The 21,742-nt window shown below is 35.2% G+C and overlaps 1 protein-coding gene across 1 annotated transcript in view; it reads left to right on the forward strand.

Annotated features, from left to right (window-relative positions):
• Positions 1-21,742, forward strand: part of ANKRD17 (ankyrin repeat domain 17) — a 159,470-nt gene that overhangs the window by 70,934 nt on the left and 66,794 nt on the right. The window contains exons 6-14 of the mRNA XM_044681597.1: positions 3,715-3,868; positions 4,616-4,772; positions 7,967-8,114; positions 8,309-8,456; positions 9,495-9,728; positions 12,503-12,597; positions 15,543-15,780; positions 16,998-17,189; positions 17,570-17,679. Coding sequence (XP_044537532.1) covers positions 3,715-3,868; positions 4,616-4,772; positions 7,967-8,114; positions 8,309-8,456; positions 9,495-9,728; positions 12,503-12,597; positions 15,543-15,780; positions 16,998-17,189; positions 17,570-17,679 — 1,476 coding nt within the window. The remainder of the gene's footprint in view (positions 1-3,714; positions 3,869-4,615; positions 4,773-7,966; positions 8,115-8,308; positions 8,457-9,494; positions 9,729-12,502; positions 12,598-15,542; positions 15,781-16,997; positions 17,190-17,569; positions 17,680-21,742) is intronic.

The following is a 21,742-nucleotide window of genomic DNA, read 5'->3' on the forward strand; positions in this document are numbered from 1 at the left end:
ACAAGTATGCTTAACACAATAGCCCCACAAAAAATGCAAAACACATTCCCTGTCTTTTTATGGGAACTGTCAGAATAGCTTCTTAGTTACATGGCAGCTGTTCCTTCAGAGGGACCTATCATACCTAAAATTGCCCAATATCCTTTTTATCAAACTCCCTGCAAAGATCAGGAAGTCAGCACCAAAGAGATGGGAGTTCAGAAAGTCTAGAGTGATAACAGAGACTGACCAGTTGAATCTGGACACAAGGTGTCCCTTGCTGGGACCAAGAATCCAAGGTTGAAAGTGACAGTCATTGGCTGGGGATGAACATCAAATCTCACTGGGGCCTTCAGATATGTCAACCTGAATTAAAGAATACTACCAAAGTGGCATTAATGTAAAGAGTCTTTAACTGAGACAAGAAGATACCACACCAGGGTTCTAGGGTACCCAAAAGAGGCAGAGTAGGGGGAACAGTGTAGGTCTCACATCCTGGAGATGCTGTTATATTTAATTTTTTTCACATAACAACATGGGAATGAGTAAGATCTGCTGATGGTCAGAAGCTGCCTTCATCATTCTCCAATCTATCTGACCACTCCTGTCTCCTTTGCTGGATTCTCTTTCAGATCAAGATCAAGGTCAGTCTTTCAGATGTGCCCCTCAGGGTTCTGTCTTGGGTTCTCCATACTACACATGTGACCTCATCAAATGCCATGAATTTAATTATGATTCTCCAGTCTTATCTCCTTACTTCCTATCCCTGCCTCTAATCCCCTTCTCTACAATTACTATTACTGTGGAGGGCTGCCACACCAGCCCCCTCAGGCTTACAATTTGGAAGTCATTCTACATTTCTCACTTTCACCTCTCATATCTGTAGAAATGATAAATAAAAGGTAATCTTCCTCACAACATATCCTAGAAGTTACTAAGCCCTGCTTTCACCTTTGCAAACATCTTCTCAAATATACCCCCTTCTCTCTTCTGACACTGCACCCACTCTGGTGCAAGCTCTCAGGTCTCTTTGGGAGGGTGGGGGTAGGGATGATGATTTCACAACCAGAGTGAATTTTCCTAAAGCTTTGATCCAACTATGTTATCACCTTATTCAGTAAAGACCAGTAGCCCTGTTGCCTTTATGATCAAACAAAAAAATCCATTGAAAGCCTTTCATAAACTTTCCCCCTCTTACCTTTCTTGTCTTCTTACACTTTCCTCTTTATCATATCCTCTCTGAGAACATTGATTTCTGATTGATCCATGAATAAGAAACTCAATCTCAGCTCTGGACATTTTATCTGACTATGCCCCATGCCTAGAAGGCTTTTCTTCTTTGATTTTGACTGCTGACTTCCTTGGTCCCAACTAAAATCCCATCTTTTACTGAGAACCTTTCCTAATTCCACTTAATTCCTGTGCCTTCCTTTTGTTAATTAGTTCCTATTTATCCTGTATAGAACTTGCTTTTTATTTATTGGTTTGCTTGTTGTCTTCACCATTGCAATGTCAGCTCCTTAAGGACCTGGACTGGCTTTTGCCTCTTTTTGTATTCTCAGGATTTAGCTCATAATAGGCCCCTAATTCATGTTTATTGATTTTTATTATGTGCCATACACATTTTTCTGTTTATGTTTTTTCTTTCTAATAGAAGGGTAAGCACTTTGAGGGTCAGAACTGTTATTTTATCTGGTAAGCACAATACTTTCAAGTCTTTTTTTAAAGGTCTAGACCTGTGACTTCATGGAGGTAGGAAACACCTGGCAAGAAAATGCCCCCTTTTAACTCATATTACACAACTCTTCTATTATTTTAGAGTTTGAGAGAGAGGAAGTGTTAATAAGATATATGTCTGAATTTTTTCTCTCTAAGAAAATAAAGATATCTACCACAGAAACTATTTTTCTCTTTGATTATTTTCCAGGTTTGGCAAGAGTTTCCCCAGATCACTGAGAAATTAGGTCCTAGAAAGGCAATGCCTATCTACTTCTGCTCCCTCATTATCAATTAAATAACACTGATTAAATGCCTAATATGTGCCAGGAATTGTACTAAGTACTGAGCATAAAAAGAAGGGCAAAAGACAGTTCTTGCTCTAAAGGAGTTTACATAATCCAGTGGGGGAGATCACAAAAAATGAAGGGGAAGGTGGGGAAGAAAGAGAAGGCCAGTGGAGCTTGACAAGAGAATTTGGGTTTTGCTTTCCAGCCTTCTCTCTGTGGGTTGGTGGCAGAAAGTACTGATGAGGCGATGAGGCCTAAAGCTTGATGAAATCTCTGGGTTTGTGAGTTTCCTGGTGTATTCAAATAGAAGGAGAATAGCTAGTAGTAGATGGAGAAACTGAAACCCTTATAGGTTAATTAACGTGCCTATTAAGAGTCCTAATCAGTCCCTGTCAGAATACCTACTTCAACCCATTCCTTTTTTTTTTTAACCTGGTTTTAATTTTTTCCCCAGATTTAAACTTTTATTTATTTATTTATTGGGGGGGGGGTTCCATGGTTACATGATTCCTGTTTTTATCCAAAGCGTATTTCCACTGGTTTTAACATGTGTGATTGATCAAAACTTATTTCCATATTATTGATAGTTGCATTGGTGTGGTCATTTAGTGTCTACATCCCCAACCATGTCTGCATCAACCCATGTCGTTTTTCTTCTGTGTTTCCACTCCTGCAGTTCTTCCTCTGAATGTGGGTAGCGTTCTTTTCCATAAATCCCTCAGAATTGTCTTGGGTCATTGCATTGCTGCCAGTACAGAAGTCCATTACATTCTATTTTACCACAGTATATCAATCTCTGTGTACAATGTTCTGGCTCTGCTCCTTTCACTCTGCATCAATTCCTGGAGGTCTTTCCAGTTCACCTGGAATTCCTCCAGTTTATAATTCCTTTGAGCACAATAGTATTCCATCACCAGCATATACCACAGTTTGTTCAGCCATTCCCCAATTGAAGGGCATACCTTTCTTTTCCAGTTTTTTTGCCACCACAAAAAGCGCAGTGATAAATATTTTTGTGCAAGTTTGTTTATCTATGATATCTTTGGGGTACAATCCCAGCAATGGTATGGCTGGATCAAAGAGCAGGCAGTCTTTTATCGCTCTTTGGGCATAGTTCCAAATTGCCATCCAGAATGGTTGGATCAGTTCACAATTCCAATAATGTCCCAATTTTGCCACATCCCCTCCAACATTCATCACTCTCCCCTGCTATCATTTTAGCCAATCTGCTAGGTGTGAGGTGATACCTCAGAGTTGTTTTGACTTGCATTTCTCTAATTATTAGAGATTTAGAACACTTTCTTATGTGCTTATTGATAGTTTTGATTTCTTTATCTGAAAATTGCCTATTCATGTCCCTTGCCCATTTATCAATTGGGGAATCAACCCATTCCTTCTTGCTTGGAGATCAGTTTTTTTTTTTCCTCTCTTTCATCCTATATGTAGTAGATTTTTAATAAATGCTAATTGGATTGATTTTTTTTTCATTTAGGTACCTTATAAGGATTATTTCCAATATTTTTTAAATCAAAAATTTAAGTAAATTATCAAGTAATACAGATGAGTATAATTTATCTAAATATTGGTAGTGATTTTGTGATATCTTTACTATAGTTGAGAATATGCCTAGTCAGTTTGATTTTTTTTTTTTTTTTGCATGTTCATCTTTCTTTTAGGAATTTTTTTAATGTGAGTTGTTTTTCTTTTTCTTTTTCTTTTTTTTTTTCAGGTGGAGTCATTCATTTTAGATCAGGATGATTTGGAAAATCCAGTGCTGGAAACTGCTTCCAAGTTACTTTTGTCTGGTACGGCTGATGGTACAGATCTCAGAACTGTAGATCCTGAAACCCAGGCTAGATTGGAAGCTTTACTTGAGGCTGCAGGTATGCCCTTGAATCTTGAATTAATTCGTGTGTGTGTGTGTGTGTGTGTGTGTAAATTAAAAACTTAGCATTTTTTGAGTGATATCTTTTCCCCATTTTAAAAATTTTATATAGAGTATTTTTAAATTCTGTTCCTCTTCCATGAACATTTTGAGTCACCAGTACTGTAAATTTCAAAATCAGAACATTCAGTATTTAATGGTGCTATTGGACTTGTAGATTGAGATGTACTTTTTTATTTTTTGCATTGGTGCTTTTCTTAATTTGCATAATGAAAAGTAAAAGCATAAGATGTCAAGTATTTTACTAAATGATGCTAAAGCATTTGGTATGAGAAAATCCTAATTAAATATCTAAAGAAAATTAAAAGTAGGTTTTTAAAGGAATTCAAGCTATTTAAATGACTAAAAGCTATGTCAAATATGAAGGATGACTGATATAAATAGTAGCTTTTAGTGACCTTTTGTCCTATTTGACCTATTGTTCTATTAATTCTCAAAACCGTTGCTTTTTGGACTTGTAATTTTTTAAGGGAACCTCTTCTAAAGGAAATTCCCATTGCCAGTGAAGGCTCTTTAACTCTGCTGACTTTCTTTGCATGTTAAGCATTAGTCTACCTTGTCTATTGCTTTCCTTTGTGGAGAGCCACACTGACTTTTGACTAATTACGTGTGGATTTAAGTAACTTGCGTTTCACTTGTTTTTGCTTTTGATCTGTCTTCATTGGCCTGGTAATTCACCATGAAGGAATTGGCAAATTATCTACTGCTGATGGTAAAGCCTTTGCAGACCCAGAGGTGCTTAGAAGACTGACATCCTCTGTTAGCTGTGCCTTGGATGAAGCAGCTGCTGCCCTTACCCGCATGAGAGCTGAGAGCACCGCTAGTGCTGGCCCTACTGACAAGTGAGTAAAGAAGAGGCTAGTATTTCTCTTGCATCTCTTCTGTTAGATGGAGCCTTTTGGTTAACCTTCAGATACATTGTGACTTAAAATATCACCATTTCAAGTATAGGTAGAAATTGTGTGAAGAGTAATATTTGAACACTAAGGAGGCACTTAAGTATGGTTGGGTTGGCACCTTTTTGTTTATACATACTTTTCGACACCAGAAGGTTCCATTTTTATTTCTTAGTCTATAATGAAATATTTCTTATGAGGAAAAAAGTCATCTGTGTATGTTAAGTTGTATTTTCTAGTAATAACCTTAAAAAATGTTGGGAAAGGGTATGGTATTTTGAGAATAAGTAAAAATAGTCTGTATGGAAGGAAGAATTTTTAAAACCTGCTTTTTAATTTCTATAGCAATTTTTAAAAATGATATTTCTGTAGTACTACAAAGCTTTCCCTGGATGAAGGTTTAGGTGAATATAAAAGGCCTTTTTAAGGGAAATAGATTAAAGGTGGCAACCTAGAATTTGATTAAACAGGCATTGGACTTTTGGTCTATCTAAAAGACTGTCTTTTGGAAAGGTGTCTTGTTAACACCACCCCACCCCAACATTCCAAAAGGTTAATAATGATTGGGGCAGGGTGGAGTGTGCAATGAGGGACCCTTTTCATTCCTTGAGGAGTGGTCCAGGAAGAAACTGAATAGTCAGTTCATTTTATTAAGAGCCTAAGCTCCTTACTGTATACTAGGGGGCATATACTCCAGTTCTTCTCTCTCAGAGGAACTCATATTCTGAGAAGGCAGCATTAGAACAAATACATGCAAACAGGATATAAGGTAAATTGGAAGTAATGGCATAGATGAGGCACTAGCATTAAACAAAAGCATGAGCTTTTTTGCAAAATGGTTGGATTTTAAACTGGTACTTGGAAGGAGCCTATGTATGGAAATATGGATATATGGATATGGAAATAAAAAGGAAAACATTCCAGGCCTGACAGTCAGTCAGTGAAAATACTAACTGGGAAGATGGAGATTCTTTTTCTGTAAGGAGGCCAGTGTCAGTGGATCATGGAATATGGTATGGAGAGAAGTAAAGTCTAAGACTTGAAAGATAGGGTCAGGTTATGAAGAGGGCTTTAAAAACTAAAAAGGATTTTGTATTTAAGCCAGGAGAAATGTGGCACTGGAGTTTGAGTTTGAGGGTTGGAATGGGAAATGTGACATGACTCTAGTTGAGTAGACCAGAGCTCTTGCATCAAGGTGGAGAGAGAAAAGATAGGCCATTTTAGAAATGATATATGTCCAAGGTGTCAGCCTTATTCTTTTCTCTGAGAAAACCTTTCTTTGAGTGAGTGAGCAAATGAATGCATTAAATTTGAGTATCATGCTATAGGAAGTCCAGTAATCAGCTTTCTTTTTATGGTGGGATTGCACTTCAATTGATTGGTCTAGTTCAGAGATTCAGACTGATGCTGATTGGTTGTGTACTCTGAGGGCCTAAAAGCTATAATAACTAAATCTCTACATTAGGAAGAGAGAATGGGGGACTGCTTCCAACAAGCTTTATGTTAACTCCAATCTTGTGACCTTACTGGTGGGTTAGAGTTTGCTTGAGCTTTTTAGGAATCTTGATTGTGAAGTTCTCCAGCAGGAGAAGTTCTCTCAGAGGAGAGAAGGAAGCGCATATCAAAGTTATTATAAAGGTAGAATTAACAGAATTTAGAAGCATATTGAATCCAGGGAAGGGGAGATAAGGAGGAGTTGAGGAAGATGCCTTCAGGAACAGGGAAGTTGGAAATAAGGAAAAGTTTTTGATTTGGGGTTCAATTTTGGATTATGTTTTGTTGTAAGATGTCTAGAGGATACCACTTTGTTTAAATAAATAGATACTATGAGATGACCTGTGTCACTATGGTACTATGAGTTCTGGAGAGAGGTTAGGGGAGATGATAAATTGACCTGAGAATTACATTCTTATATATGATTATTTGAATCTTGGGTAGCTAATGATATCCAGGAAGACAGAATAGAGAGAGAAGAGCCTTGAGAGTGTGACCTGGATGAAGATCCCTCAAAAGAGACAAAATACTGATTTTGGGAATGTTGATTCTAAAAAAACTGTTTTAATGCTGTCTCTCTTTTCCTTGTTCAAGATTCTTGTTAATGTTCCCTCAGATCATCTTGGGTTAGAGGGAACTATCAATGGTCATGCCAATTTGGAGCTCTTTCCAAGCCAGAAATTATTTGAATATTAGCTTAATATTAAATTTTAAAAAATAATTTCTGTCTTGTCCCTTTTCTTCAATATTTGGATTTTTTTTTACTATGTATCAGAATCTTTCTTTTGCAACTCCATTGAAAGTCTAAAAAGTATTTAGCAGCTATTGAATTAAATCCATCCGAGTAGTTTTTTCATTGCAGATGGACCTTTTTCTTTTGACCTTTTTATAAGCATTATCTATTTATTTAATTATCTTATGATTCTGCTCATGAGTAGACGATCTTCCATTAAACATTGTTTTTCATTCCTAGTTTAATATTTAGACATTACTACCCTGCCATAGTGATGACATGTACTGATGACATGAATATAGTGTCTGTTGAGATGGGGGAGTGGGGAGGAATCAAAGACTTAGTAGAGTTTATTATAGTACTAATTCAAGTAGGTGGGAAACACTATAAAATTTTGTGAGTGTTAAAAATGTCATAAATTGCATTTGCTTGCTCCTGCCTACTTTTGTTTATCCAACAAAATGGGTCAAACAGTATTCTAATAGTTACTGTCTGTTTAGTATGTAGATTTGATTTAAAATGCCTTTTGAATGCCAGCCTTTTATTTACAGCTCAAAAAAAAAATTCACCAGTTGCATTAGTAGTTTGTCAGATGAAAATTAGCCTTGCATATAGGGCTTTTGTTTCACAAGTAGTTGGCACACATTAAAATTAATTTGAGATCCAAAAGAGAAGCTTGGTGGCAAATGTGAAGAACTGAATGACATGTCTTGATTAGGAAGTATTGGCCGAGGACTTTTTAAAGAAAGTACCAGGCCAGAGTAGAATGTGCAGGCATTTGCAAACTAATTGTGGTCTTTTGTCATATGATAAAGTGTCTTAATTTGACTTGGGAAAATAATATGTTTTTGGTCAGAAATTCTTCAGTATGCTTTTGTATATGGTGAAATTATGAAATTTCTTCCTTTAATAGTCGCAGTTTGGCAGAAGCCTGTTCAGAAGGAGATGTAAATGCTGTGCGAAAGTTGCTAATTGAAGGGCGAAGTGTGAATGAACATACAGAAGAAGGGGAAAGCCTTCTCTGTTTAGCTTGCTCAGCTGGATATTATGAGCTTGCACAGGTTGGTACTTTCAAAGATAATAGATTGTCATTTTGTACCTAGCTTTTCTTTATCAAGTAACTATAAACACCCCTTTTAAATTATTTATTTTTTCAAATAATTAAAAGTTTACCTAAATTAATACTCAAGAATTCCAAACCACTTGGACACTTTCCCTTGCCAGCATAACCTTGTAATGCTCCTTTCCCTCCAAGGTTTTGTTGGCAATGCATGCTAATGTAGAAGACAGAGGCATTAAAGGCGACATCACACCTTTAATGGCTGCTGCTAATGGAGGCCATGTCAAAATCGTGAAATTGCTGCTGGCTCATGGCGCTGACGTCAATGCACAGTCTTCAACAGGTAATCTCTTGCTTGGCCTTCCAGGAAGTCAACAGCCTTCCATAGTAAGAATCTGATAGGTTGCAATGGCCATTATTAATAATGTTCCCTTTACTTAATTTGTTTAAGTTGCCCACGTATTTGTCATTTACATAAAATTGTTCTGAACATTAATATAAATTGCTTTCAAAATGCATTTTGAATACAATTGCTCATTCATATATATCAAAAATCGATTTGCCAGTGCTTGACAACCTGGCTTTTTGGATTTGGTAATGTATGGAGAATGTTTCATCTGTTACGTCATCTGGTCTTGACTGACCTACATTCCTGAGACACCCTAGTAAATTTCTCCTCTAAAACTTTGGTTTTGAATGAATTTGGAAGGAAGGAAGATACTGGTCCATAATGCTGTGATAAGTGTGGCTGAGACTTCTTACTCTCAAATCACCTTTTTTTGCTAGAGTCTATGATTTTGAAGGCTCAGTAAGTGCTATTAATTTCTCATGAGAATGTTTTTGTTTGATCATTCCCTATATTTCTTTTTAGAATTGTTTCTCTTCTTTGCTTGAGTTTTCCTTAAAACTTTAAGTTTGCCTTAAAACTATCTAAAAGCTCCACATATATAAATTGGTAAATATGATTTTAAACGCAATTTATTTCCAGAGGAAAATGTCATTTTGGGGCATTGGGAGCTTTTTTTAGATGATATAAATTTTGAGCAGCCTGAGGTTATCAGTACATAAAGTACATAAAGTAGTAGTGTGTTGGAAGAATAGTACGTGCTGAAAGATTCACCTATAGAACTTTTGTTGGAAAAAAGACAAGTTGATTTTGCCATTTATTCTCTCGATTCTGAGAGAACGCTTCAGTTTTCCAGGTGTATCTGATTCAATTTAATAAAATCCATTGTGGTTGGGATTTAAGATTGTGTTAACTTTAACAATTCATATACATATAAACCTACCATTCTAGTTTCTATGTTTTATGTCAAAAATTCTTTCTTTTCATTCACTTTTTTCTTAGTAACTTTACTCTTTTCTTTCCTCATTAAACTAGGAAATACAGCACTCACATATGCCTGTGCTGGAGGCTATGTAGACGTTGTAAAGGTGCTCTTGGAATCTGGTGCTAGTATTGAGGACCATAATGAAAATGGTCACACTCCCCTTATGGAAGCAGGAAGTGCTGGTCATGTGGAAGTAGCCAGATTGCTGCTGGAAAATGGGGCCGGAATCAATACGCATTCCAATGAATTTAAGGAGAGCGCACTTACATTAGCTTGTTACAAAGGTAGAGTATTCAATCTTTATTTTAGAATAAAAGTGACATTTGAAATTTAATTTTTCCAATATCAGATTATTTTTACTAAAGACTAAACTGTGAACATTTGTATTCTATAGCATTGAATTACTTTCTAAATAAAATGTTTCATTTGGTTCTCAGATAATAAAAATTGTTTGAAGTATAGTTTCAGTATTAGAATTTTTTATTTTCTGTTGATCAAAGGCAAATAAAACATAATAGAGCCAATTTTCAGACAAAAAAATGCTGAATATTTTAAATTCTGATCATTGTACCCCACAGCATACAATGACCATACATAGCAATAATTTATTTAATTAATTTTACAGAAGACTTAGAAGTTTGGGTATTATAGTAACTCAGCCAGAGCAGCCTTTTGGTTAACTCTGTGCCTATAAATGGCATTGAAACTCTGAAGTTTTTTGGTTTGTTTTCCTTATAAAACTATCCATTAACCAAGATAATCAATAATAGTTTTGTGGTTATGTGAAAGTGCTCATTGATTCATGATGAGTTGCTTGATGGGACAATTCAGAATCAGCAGGGAAAGGAAAGAAAAGAGATAAGAAAAAAATTGACATGTATTGTACCCTTTGAATCCAGAAAAAATTGGAAAAGCTCTGCAGTGTCTAGCCAACTCCTTGGAACTCCAGGATTTCTTGGAAACAGCTGTGATGATAACCTGGTAAAAGCACAGAGTTGGGAGCCAAGAGAACAGTTTTATAGGCCTTGCTCTGCTCCTGACCAGTCAGCTGTGTGACCACAGGTCACTCAGCCTCTTATGCTTCAGATTAGATGGGGTGTTGATTTTGGTTAAAACCTGTATCAGGCAACTCTGAATTCTATAATTGTGTGCACTGGACACTCTCAATACTGTACTGCTTTGCTGGGTCAAAGGAAATTGGCCTTAAAAGTTCTCTAAATATCACATATGGCATTATAGCCACATTATATTATTACAAACAAATATTTATATAAGTGCTGGTCTATAACCGTGGACTAAACAATTCTCAGCAGCTCCGATGACTAAGCAGCATGTTTGTTTGTGATAGATCAAAACCCTCCTTTCTTTGACAGACCCACAGTTCATCATGTCTTTAAGTAATACCATTCCCAAAACAAGATTGGGGCTAGTAAACTGGGAAAGAGAAGGTGACAGTTGTTGTTCTTTGTGTAGTAAGAGTAAGCCAGGATAGAATTCAACAAATATTTGCTGATATTATTGGAAAAGGCAATGGAGTTATTAGGTTTATTGTTGAATCCATATTGAATTTTCTTCAAGAAAAGGGAAAGGGCAAAAAGCAAAAATGCATGTTACTGATCTTAAGGGGAAAAGACTGGTCTATACAAAATAACATTTTTAGGGCCAAATGGAATAGAATTCAACTACATATGTTTCCTAATGAGTCCATAGAACTGGCATTTCAGACAAAATTAAGATGGATTATCTTAAGAATACCTATAGACAGGCAAAATTAGTTTTTGAATAATTTTGGTATTTTCTTAGAGAATTCTTTTCATTATATTGTCCATGTCTGGAATAGTGATAATGAAATTGATCTGTTTTTGGCCAGCTTCTACTATAGTACATGTTGAGGAATGAGCTGTGGCTAGATTGTGCCTTGTCTTGAGATAATTTCTAGTCTTTGGAGTAGGTCCTTCTCCAGTTCTTGAAATGACAAGTAGCTGAGCAATCATGAATATGAGAAACTTGAAAGTGACAAGGAAATATCATTGGCCCATTTTGATGATTATACAGAAATTAGAATATTCTGAATCTTCTAAGTCAAGGAAACAATGGATACTTTTTGGATTAAATAGTGGCTTGGGAAAAGAGATTGCCTTAGAATTAATAATTGATTTTATAGAAAATTAGCCTTTTAAAGCTGCATTGCAAGTGTGTTTTACATTCCACCTATCTGAAAATGAAGTGACAATAAAACAAGTTGACAAGTGACTTTTTAAAGAAAGCAAATATAGCTTTATATCTTATCGCTACTACCTCTGTGCTCCTTATCATCTGCATCCACAACTTTTACAACACACTGTAATTATCAATGTTTGTGACTTCATTTTAAAAATAATTGATAAATATTAAGTGCCTACTATATGTTAGACATTGTGCTATAACACTATATTTGTTAAATAATTTGGAAAATAGACTCACTTAGAACTGTGTTCCTTATGTCAAATGAATGACATATTAATTTAATTTGCTTTTTTGCATATTTTTGTTTCCCATGATGAATATATTAGATTTAATTATGCTAGAATTGGGTTATTTAAGATTTTTGTTATGGAATTTAATAAAGTTTCAAAATAATTTGTTATCCAACTTACAAATGGAGTATGACCCAAAAGTTTATATATGTGTTTGTTATTTAGGATTTCAGTTTAATTTTTTTGCAGAAAAATAGTATTAAAACAATTTTTAGGCTCCCAGACCACAAAAGCCTTTAGTTGAAATAATAATAATTCTAACACCGAAGTCCAAAAGGGAGTTAGGAGAGAAAACAACATCAGAAGAAAAATTTACTCTTGATTTGGATTTCAATGGCAGCAGGATAATAAAAATTTTGGTAGGAAATGGAAATTTAGTTCTTTTAAAAATTACTAGTCTCTACCTGACTTTGTTGCTCTTATAATCAAATTAAACCCATCTGCAGAAAGCAATTTAATAGTGATAGTTCTTTTTATCTTATTTGTTCAACATGAATGATAGGGAATTAAAAAAAAAATAATCTCATATACTTTTGGTTTAGGCCACTTAGAAATGGTGAGGTTCCTGCTGGAAGCTGGTGCAGATCAAGAGCATAAAACAGACGAAATGCACACTGCCTTAATGGAAGCCTGTATGGTATGTATATGAGAGAGTCTTGTTTTTGATGAGTTAGGGTGAAACCTGTCTAGTCAGTGAACATACTTTGCTGTGCAAGAATCCCATTAAATTATTAAGATAGTTTTCTCATAGTTTGACTGCTTAGGCCTAATTCAGGTTGTCTGGAAGTTTCCACTATGACCTCAGTACATCTCCTAGCCAAATAGCTCTGCATGTTCCCTTATTTTAACTTGATTTGTTCATGAAATAATAGATTTTAAATTGAGGAAGTTTTGGAAAGTATAGGCTAAATCAGGCTATGATATCAAACACTTTTATGCAACAATCATAAAAATGTTTCTTAATTATTTTCAAACTCATAATTAAATGTTGTTACAAAAAAGAATATTTTGTTAGACTTGTTTGGCTTGGGGGCCATTAAAGGAAAAAATGGAATGGCTCTTTTTTACTTGCAAAGGTAAGAGGTGAATCTGATCATTTTTTTTCTGATCCTTTGGCTTTCTTTTCTGTCCTTGTTATGCTTAGTAATTTACATTCATAGAGGGCCTTTGTGATACTTGTTTTTCCTCTTTAGATCTACTTCTCTATTGCTGAAGCAGGACCTCAAAACTGTATTTTAAACAAGAATTCTTGAGAAGAATAGCTTGTAGCCCATTTTTATTCTAATCCCCCATTGGCTGGAAGGTCAGCTAGTACTGGTACAGGTCTTAACTCTTGTACCCACTACCTGCACTTAAAATTGTGAGGGACAGACACTGGGAAATTATTCAGTAGTTAACAAAAAGATTTATTTAGCATATACACTGGTCAAAGTATTTTGTAGTGCTGCAGTGGGGAAAACTAGTTTCTGACTTGATTTCTAGAAAGAGAGATAGAAGTTCTTGGCTGAGTTCTTGTCTTTTGAATTATCTCTGAGAATGGCACCATAAATTTCTCTCATTTTAATCAAGTATAATTTTCTTAAAACATACTTCGCTTCTGTCTTTAAGAACCTATAAGGGCTTATATTGTTTAAGCCTGATATTCAAGGATGTCTATCTTTTCAAACTACATCTCCCAGTTTTTCAGATTGTGAATTTTCTGCTATAATTCTGTGAATCTCCTTTATGTTCTTATTCTGTTTACTTTCTTCAGTGCTATCTTTTTGTGCTTACTCCTTTATTTGGAATGTTCTTCATCTTCACTTATCCAAATCCTTCCACTTTGTTAGTTTCCCTCTCATATCACAAAATTTTGAGTTACAGAAGGGATTTCCATTATTATTTAATGTAACTCTTTACTGAAAAGAATACCTGGCAGGTCTTCTTGAAAACACTAAAGGATCAGGGATCCTCGTATCCTAATTCTGTCCTCTAGTTTGTGTTAGTTACCTCTTCCAGCTTTATGGCTTATCCAAATTTGATAAGCATTTTATTGATTCTTTTATCCATGTCATTGCTCAAAATACTGGAAGCAGCCCATTCCATATTTGAATAGCTATGGGTGGGAGGTTTTTCCTGACATTTAAATCCAAATTTACTTCTTTGTAATTTCTACCTATTACTTGTACTCTGAAAAACAGAACAAGTTCATTCCCTCTTCCATATCAGCTCCTTGACTGCTTAAGAAAGTTACTGTGTTTTCCAGGTCTTTTCCCCAGGGTAAATATCCTCAGTGTGACATGGACTCAAGGCCCCACACCACACTTATTCTTCTCGGGAGGCTTTGTTGTAGCTTTACCTTATTACCTCAGGTGAAGTCTGACAAAGGCATACTACAGAAGCATCACATCATTTCCTTAGTCTTAAAAGTGATGTCTTTCTTATTATAAATCAATAAATTATGGATTGTGTTTAGGGATCACATCACAAAGAGACTGCAGTATACTAAAACCACTAAATCTTTTTTTAGGTAATAGTTATCAAACCATATCTTGCCCATGTTATACTAAGGAAGTTAATTTTGAACTCTTATAAGACTTCACATTTTTCCTTTATATAGATTTGACCCAGTGTTTTCACCTGTCAGGATCTTTTGGGATTTTAGTGCTGCCTTCTTAGCTGTCTCTTCTAGCTTTATTATGTCATATCCGAATTTGACGAGCATTTCATCTGTGCATGCCTTTATTCATGTCATTGCTAAAAATGTTCAATAACATGGAGGCCAAGCACATATCCCTGTATACTTTCTGCCAAACTTGGTTTGTACTTCATCATCAAAAGCTTTTTTAAAAAGGTAGACAATATGGACATATTTTTGCCAATCATGAAAGGCATTCAATTTAGTATGGTATGGCTTGTTCTTGATGAAAGCATGAACACAACTTTTTAGCTACTGTTTTTTTTTCTTTATACATATTCATCAACCATCTTTTTAATATTTTATCCTAGGATTTTCCTGGGATTTGAGTTATACTTCAATCAGTTAAATGACACTATGCAAGGCACTCGGGACACAAAATTCAAAATAATCCCTCGTAATTGGAGAGACAAGTAAATATAAAAATTAGTATGGCATAACTATGAAGCTAATATTCAAAGTTAAACAAAAAATAATTTAAGAGAAGGAGGTCTTTAGCAGGTATTTCAAAGGAAGAGAGGATCTCTGTAACCCAGTGGTTTTTCATTTCATATTTAAAGTTCCTATAATATTTAATCATTGTCACAATTTTGCATTTGATAGTATTCTACTTCATGTTAGGTCATTTTTTACTCCATTTCTGTCTGCGCAGTCATATTGTATTCAGTTTTATATATATACATATATATATATAGATAGATATAGATATATATTTAATGAATTCTTGTGGACTTAAACTTTACATTAAATCATATGACCCAATATTGATAACTAATTTTTTCTTGAAAGAAATATCATGGGGTTAAGATAGGTAATCATAGAAAATGAATCCTGATATTTTAGCCTTCATATTAATTGCATCTAATGTTCTTTTTTTATTTTCCCCTTCTTTCTTTTGTGCTCAGGATGGCCATGTTGAAGTGGCTAGGTTACTTCTTGACAGTGGCGCACAAGTGAATATGCCTGCTGATTCATTTGAGTCCCCATTGACTTTAGCTGCCTGTGGTGGGCATGTAGAATTAGCAGCATTGCTCATCGAACGTGGAGCTAACTTGGAAGAGGTCAATGATGAAGGTTATACACCACTCATGGAAGCTGCTAGAGAAGGGCATGAAGAAATGGTGGCCTTGCTCCTAGGTCAAGGTAGCTACAAGTTTATAAACATGAAAGTTATGAAAATATGTGAACTAGAATTTAGTGGTGTATTTTAAGACTATGTGAAAATACCAGATTTCCATTACTTTTTCTATAAAGTTAAAGCAAGAGTTTATAATATGCTGAAGAAACATGCTAGAACAATTTGTGTATGATGAAACAATATTTGGTTTAAATTCTGGCTTTGCCATTTACTTCCTGTCTCACCTTGGAAAAATATTTTTCAATCTTTATTTCGATGCAAATAGTTTTTTTTCCCCATCACCTTAGGCTAAATATAAGCTTCCTTGACATTCACACTTGAAATAAAGCCTGTGGACACACATATTTTCAATGTCTTTAAAAATATAAGGAAAAAAGTAATTTTTATTCTTGCCCAATTTAAATATTTGTTCAGAAAATAGAAATATATTATTCGATAGATTACATTGAATTTTATGTATGACCTTTATTTGCATGAATTTGATCTGATTCAGAATTGGAATTTTGGATACTCTAGTTTATTAATCCATTAAAAATCTAATTCTTTCATTATATATTTGGATGGATAAATGAGGTGCTTGTGAAAGTTAATTAGGGCCACTCAGTGGCTTGAGAGGTGGCTCAGTGGATTGAGAGCCAGGTGGGCCTAGGTTCAACCCACTTCATAACTGTGTGATCTTGGGCAAATCACTTAACACCTGTTGCCTACTTCTTCTGCCTTGGAACCCTATGCTACATATTAATTCTAAGACAGAAGGTAAGAGTTAAAAAAATAAAGTTAGATATACAGAATCTTTTTGTGTCATTTTATATATTTTATGTCTAATATTTAGTTATATTCTTACTTACAGTTTAAAAAACTGGTCATAAGAGCAATTTTTTTTTTTTATTTTCTAACTTTTAAAAAATTTTATTCCTTTTGTGCCTGGCCAGCTTAATTTATAGTTCCAGTGGTTGAGCAGAGTTTTCACATACATTCATGCAATATATAAAATTATGTTATCTTTATAAGATATTGTTTTTATATTTTTCTTTTCCTTTAGTAAGTTGTTCACTATGCTAGGGGGATGTAATAATTATATGTTCACTAAATTTTACTTTAATGATATTTTATAGTTTGTAAACCTGCAGTTGTTGGGGGTGTAAATGGGAAAAAGTTGTAGTTTATTAATCTCTTGTACAAATATAGTTTCTAATTAATTGGAATATTATGTTTATTAAAGGAGCTAATATCAATGCACAGACAGAAGAAACCCAAGAAACTGCCTTGACATTAGCTTGTTGTGGAGGTTTCCTTGAAGTGGCGGACTTTCTGATTAAGGCAGGAGCTGACATCGAATTGGGTTGTTCTACCCCTTTAATGGAAGCTGCTCAAGAGGGTCATTTGGAATTAGTCAAATACTTATTAGCAGCAGGTAAAAAAATTGCTATACCTGCACGCGTGCGTGTGTGTGTGTGTGTTTTGCGTTATTTATTTTGGGGAAAATCTCATAATTACCTTCCTCAAAATTTTGCAACATCCTTTTGTAGTAAGTACATCACATAAATTATTTTGTGTATATTTATGTGTATTATAGATTAAATGACAATTACAGTAGTTATCAGAAACTTAAAAATACGAACAATTGTTCTTTACTAAGCTTTTTCAGAAAATGGAAGCTATAAAAACTTTAAAATAATCAAGTTATTTTATTTGCCTTTTAATCTGAGTATGTGGGGCCTGCCTACAGAGAAGTTGACTACATGTTTACTGTATTTTTATATAGAAGTAAAACATTGTTTATCGTTGATTCAGGAGCAAATGTACATGCAACAACAGCAACCGGAGACACAGCACTAACTTATGCTTGTGAAAATGGACATACTGATGTAGCAGATGTGTTACTTCAGGCAGGAGCAGATTTGGTAAGGTCTATTACCTTCTTTCAGTCCCAGTTTGAAAAAAAATAGACTAATTTAAAGATGGATTTGTCATCAATTCAAATTATTAAGCACTTGTTATGTGCTTAAAACTGTACTAAGCACTGTAGTCAGATTTGCTGTAACACAAGCAAGGAGAGCTCTTTGCCCTCAAGTACCTTATGTTTTGATGGGAGAATTTAGTCCAAACTTCAATTTAGTCCAGTACTTCAACAGTAATCCCTTCCACAGTATCCTTGACAGTGCTTAGCCAGTCTGCTTGAAAAGCACCAGTGATGGAAACCTCCTACCTCCAAAGGCAGCCTGTTTCCACTTTGGAATAGCCCTGATTATTAGGGTATTTTTTCTTTGGTTAACAAATTTTCCTCTTTGATATTCTGCACATCTATTGTCCTTCCTTCTTACATCTGAAAGGGAGCAGAAGAAATCTAATAATGCATCCCTTGCAGGTGGCCATCATGTCCTGAGTGTGGTTTCTTTTTTAAATGTTAAAACTATCACAGTTCTTACAGGTGGTCTCCAAATGAGGGGATTTTGAGACCTTTTACCGTTCCAGTTGCTTTCCAGATTATCAGTATCTTTAATAAAGTGAGGCACCCAGAGCTGATCATAATTACTTTTAACATGGTTTGTTATAGGTAGGATATGAAAATCTTCAAAATTGTGAATGCTTCACCTTTGTTTACATATCTAAAATTTCATTGTTTTTTTGAGTGGTACCCTGTTGGTTGCATATTGAAATTCAGATATACTAAAATTCTCAGATTTTCCAGGAAAATTATTTTTTGGCAAGGATAGTGGGAGCAATAACTCTGTTATGCTAGTTGGCCTAGTTTTTCCTTAAAAACTATTGAGACCTATCCTATATACTTGATTGGTTCAAGGCACTAAGAGCTTGGTCAGCTTCCATCTTTTCCTGGTCTTTTGAGTGCGAAAGAAGCACTCAAACTTCAGGCAAGCTCAGAGATTTATTTGATGAACCATTAGAGGCAGAAGAGGACCTTTGAACTGAATCAACTCCATGACCTCAGTGAACTGTTGAACATCATTCCTAAGTTAATTTTATCCTTTTAGATTCAGCCCAGTTCTATTAGTTTGCCAATAGCTTTTTAGATCCTGAATGTCAGAAAATCATAGATCATCTATCATTGTTAAGCCATTAGTGAGGCACGTAGGACATTCCTTGGATATAGAGCACCATGCCTGGTGTCAGGATGTCCCAAGTTCATATTTAATGTGAAGACACTGTGTGAACTTTAGTAAGTCATTTAACTCCTGTTCAAATTTACTCAACTGTAGAATAGAAGTAATAATAGTACTTACCTCAAAGAGTTGTTTTTGAAGATCCAATGAGATATTATTTTCAGATCACTTAGTACGGTCCCTGACATGTAGTAGACATTATAGAAATGGTAGTTGCTATTATATTATAATGGTCATCATTACTATATTATCCTCATCATTTCTGGTTTTTTCATTTGCATATTTGATAGACATACCCTCTATGTTTTTTATCAGAGGTAATGATTAAAAAAATATTAAATAGCATAGGGACGAGAATTCCTAAGGCCTTTCATGAAAGTCAGATGTATGTTATTTGTATCATTCCTCTGATTTTATTAGTCTAGTAATCTTGCTTTAAAAAAATTAAAAAAGGTAAATGAGATGAGTCTTTTTTAATTTTGTTTATTCCTCTTTCCTTTCAAATTCATTTATTTTTAGCATTAATTTCTTTTTAAATTTTGAGTTCCAGATCCTTTCCCTCTGTCCTACTTCTCCCCCACCCTTTCAGTAGGCAAACAGTAAATCAGCTGTAAATATGAAATCATGTAAAACCTATTTCCATATTAGCCATATCACATCCCAAAATGTAAAAATAACAAAGTGAAAAAATTATAATTTAGCTTACAGAGTTCTTCAGTTCTGTCTCTTGAGGTAGATAGCATTTTTTTTCTTCACAAAGTCCTTTGGAATTATCTTCTGACCTTGTTACTGTTCAGGATGGTGATCAGGCTTTTAAGAGTTGGTTATCATTGTGTAAGAATTAAATTTTAATGGTTTCACTAAAATATATGAGAATTAAAAATAATAATGGTGGTTGCCGATTCAATGTATTATTGCTCAAAGTTGAAATGACCTTTAATAGTTTTTATTTTCAAAAGAGGTAGAAAGAGTGAAAGTAGAGAAATACAAAAGAATAAAGAAGACATTAGCCTATCTAACTAGATATTACTCTGGGGCTCAGCCAGGACTTTTTGACCTTCAACTGGAATTAAACTCTTTCCAGAAGACAGGAAGGGAAAACCAGCTATCTACTCACCCAAGTTCCCTCCAAAAGGCAGGTCAAGATGATAACTCAAGCTGAAGGTCGACTTTCTTGAGTCTTGAGGCTGACTTTCTTCCTGGAGTGGGCCTTCTTGAAACTGACTTTGTTCTTGATGTCGACTTTTTTCTTGAAGCTGACCTTCTTGAAGCCCAAGTCTTTAAAGCTGACCCCCCCTTCCTCCCCCTCCAGCCCCAGAAATTCAGGACCTTTTATAATGGCTTCTTGTCCCTTCCCCTCTTCACTAGGTCCAATAACAGCTTCCAAATTGCCCAGCACTGCCCAGAGGGCATTGTTTGTGGGAACCACTTCTCACCTTCTGGGGAGATGTGATTTCTCTTTTCCTGGCTGAGTTGAAAGGGTGGAGAGCTCCTCCACCTAGTGCTAAGTAGGGTGTTCTAGAGGATTCAAAAGTAGACAAAGGAGAGTTAATCCCATCTTGACAATCTGGTTAGTAGGGGTACTTAAGTTATTGTTAATCAAAGTATTAACTCAAAATAGAGGAGGATTCCCTTTCACAAGTGTAAACTCAAAGAGAACAAAGAATTCCTTTTACAGTTACAACATTGCTCTTATTGTGCTCTATGAGCTCCTGGTTCACTTCACTTTGCATCCTTTCACATAGGTCTAGCCATATTTTTTCTGAAACCCACTCCCCTTGTCATTTCTTAAAGCACATTAGTACTTCATCATAATCTCATGCTACAACTTGTTTGCCTTTTCCCCAATTGACAGCATCCCTTCAATAGCTAATTCTTTGTTACCATTAAAAAAAACTACTATAAATATTTTTGTACCTATACATCCTTTTGATCTCTTTAGTTTATAAACCTACTGGTCATTTTGCTGGATCAAAGGGTAGACACAACATGCTTCCAAGTGGTATGATACTGAGAAAGGTGTGATCACTACCTTCTTGGATGGAGTGCTATTCTTTCCCCAGAAAGGCTCTTCCTCCCTGTCACCTGAAAAGTACTAGTGTTTTTCTTTGCCCTGGGACTATGATCAGGACTTCTCCTTTTGACCAACACTATCACTTCTCTCTGTCCTGGAACTGCAACCCAGAACTGCAGATGGGCAATCAAATTGTCAATCAGTACCAGCTGCACCCAGTGCCAGGAAAGGGTCTTTTTTATTTCTTTTGAACCAGTTGTCTGACCTCCTTGCAGTCTCTGGCCTGAAAACTCAGAAACTTCTGCTGCTGGTATTACTGTTGCTACCACTTCTAAGATGCACAACTTATGCTTTTGCTGCATTCTGGGTCTTCACCCATTCTGATTTTGCAGAGTTTTCCTCAAGACCACCTAAATTGTCTTCTCTATGACCATGATGGTTCTGAGTGATCACTACTTCCTTCCTAGTACTTTTCCAGGATTCAACTCAAAATCTCCAGTCTTAGTCATCACCTCAATGAACATTAGTCTTATGTTTGTATGCATCTCTGTCCTCTTTCCTAAGCTCAAATCTTATACAAATTGCTACCTATTTAACATCTGTAATTGGTTGTTCTGTAGCCTTTGGAATTCTATATGTTCAAAATGGAGCTTATATTGTTTTATAATCCTTACCATTATCCCCAAATATACCTTTTTAACCTCTTTTTCTGTCAAGAATACTACCATTATTTCAGGTTCATATACCTTATCACTTAATTTTTTTTCATTTTCTGGTCATTTTATCCTCAAAAGATTTCTCATATCCAGCTATCTGCTCACATAGCCTGAT

Source organism: Gracilinanus agilis, chromosome 6 (assembly GCF_016433145.1).
Source record: "Gracilinanus agilis isolate LMUSP501 chromosome 6, AgileGrace, whole genome shotgun sequence".
Lineage (NCBI taxonomy): Eukaryota > Metazoa > Chordata > Mammalia > Didelphimorphia > Didelphidae > Gracilinanus > Gracilinanus agilis.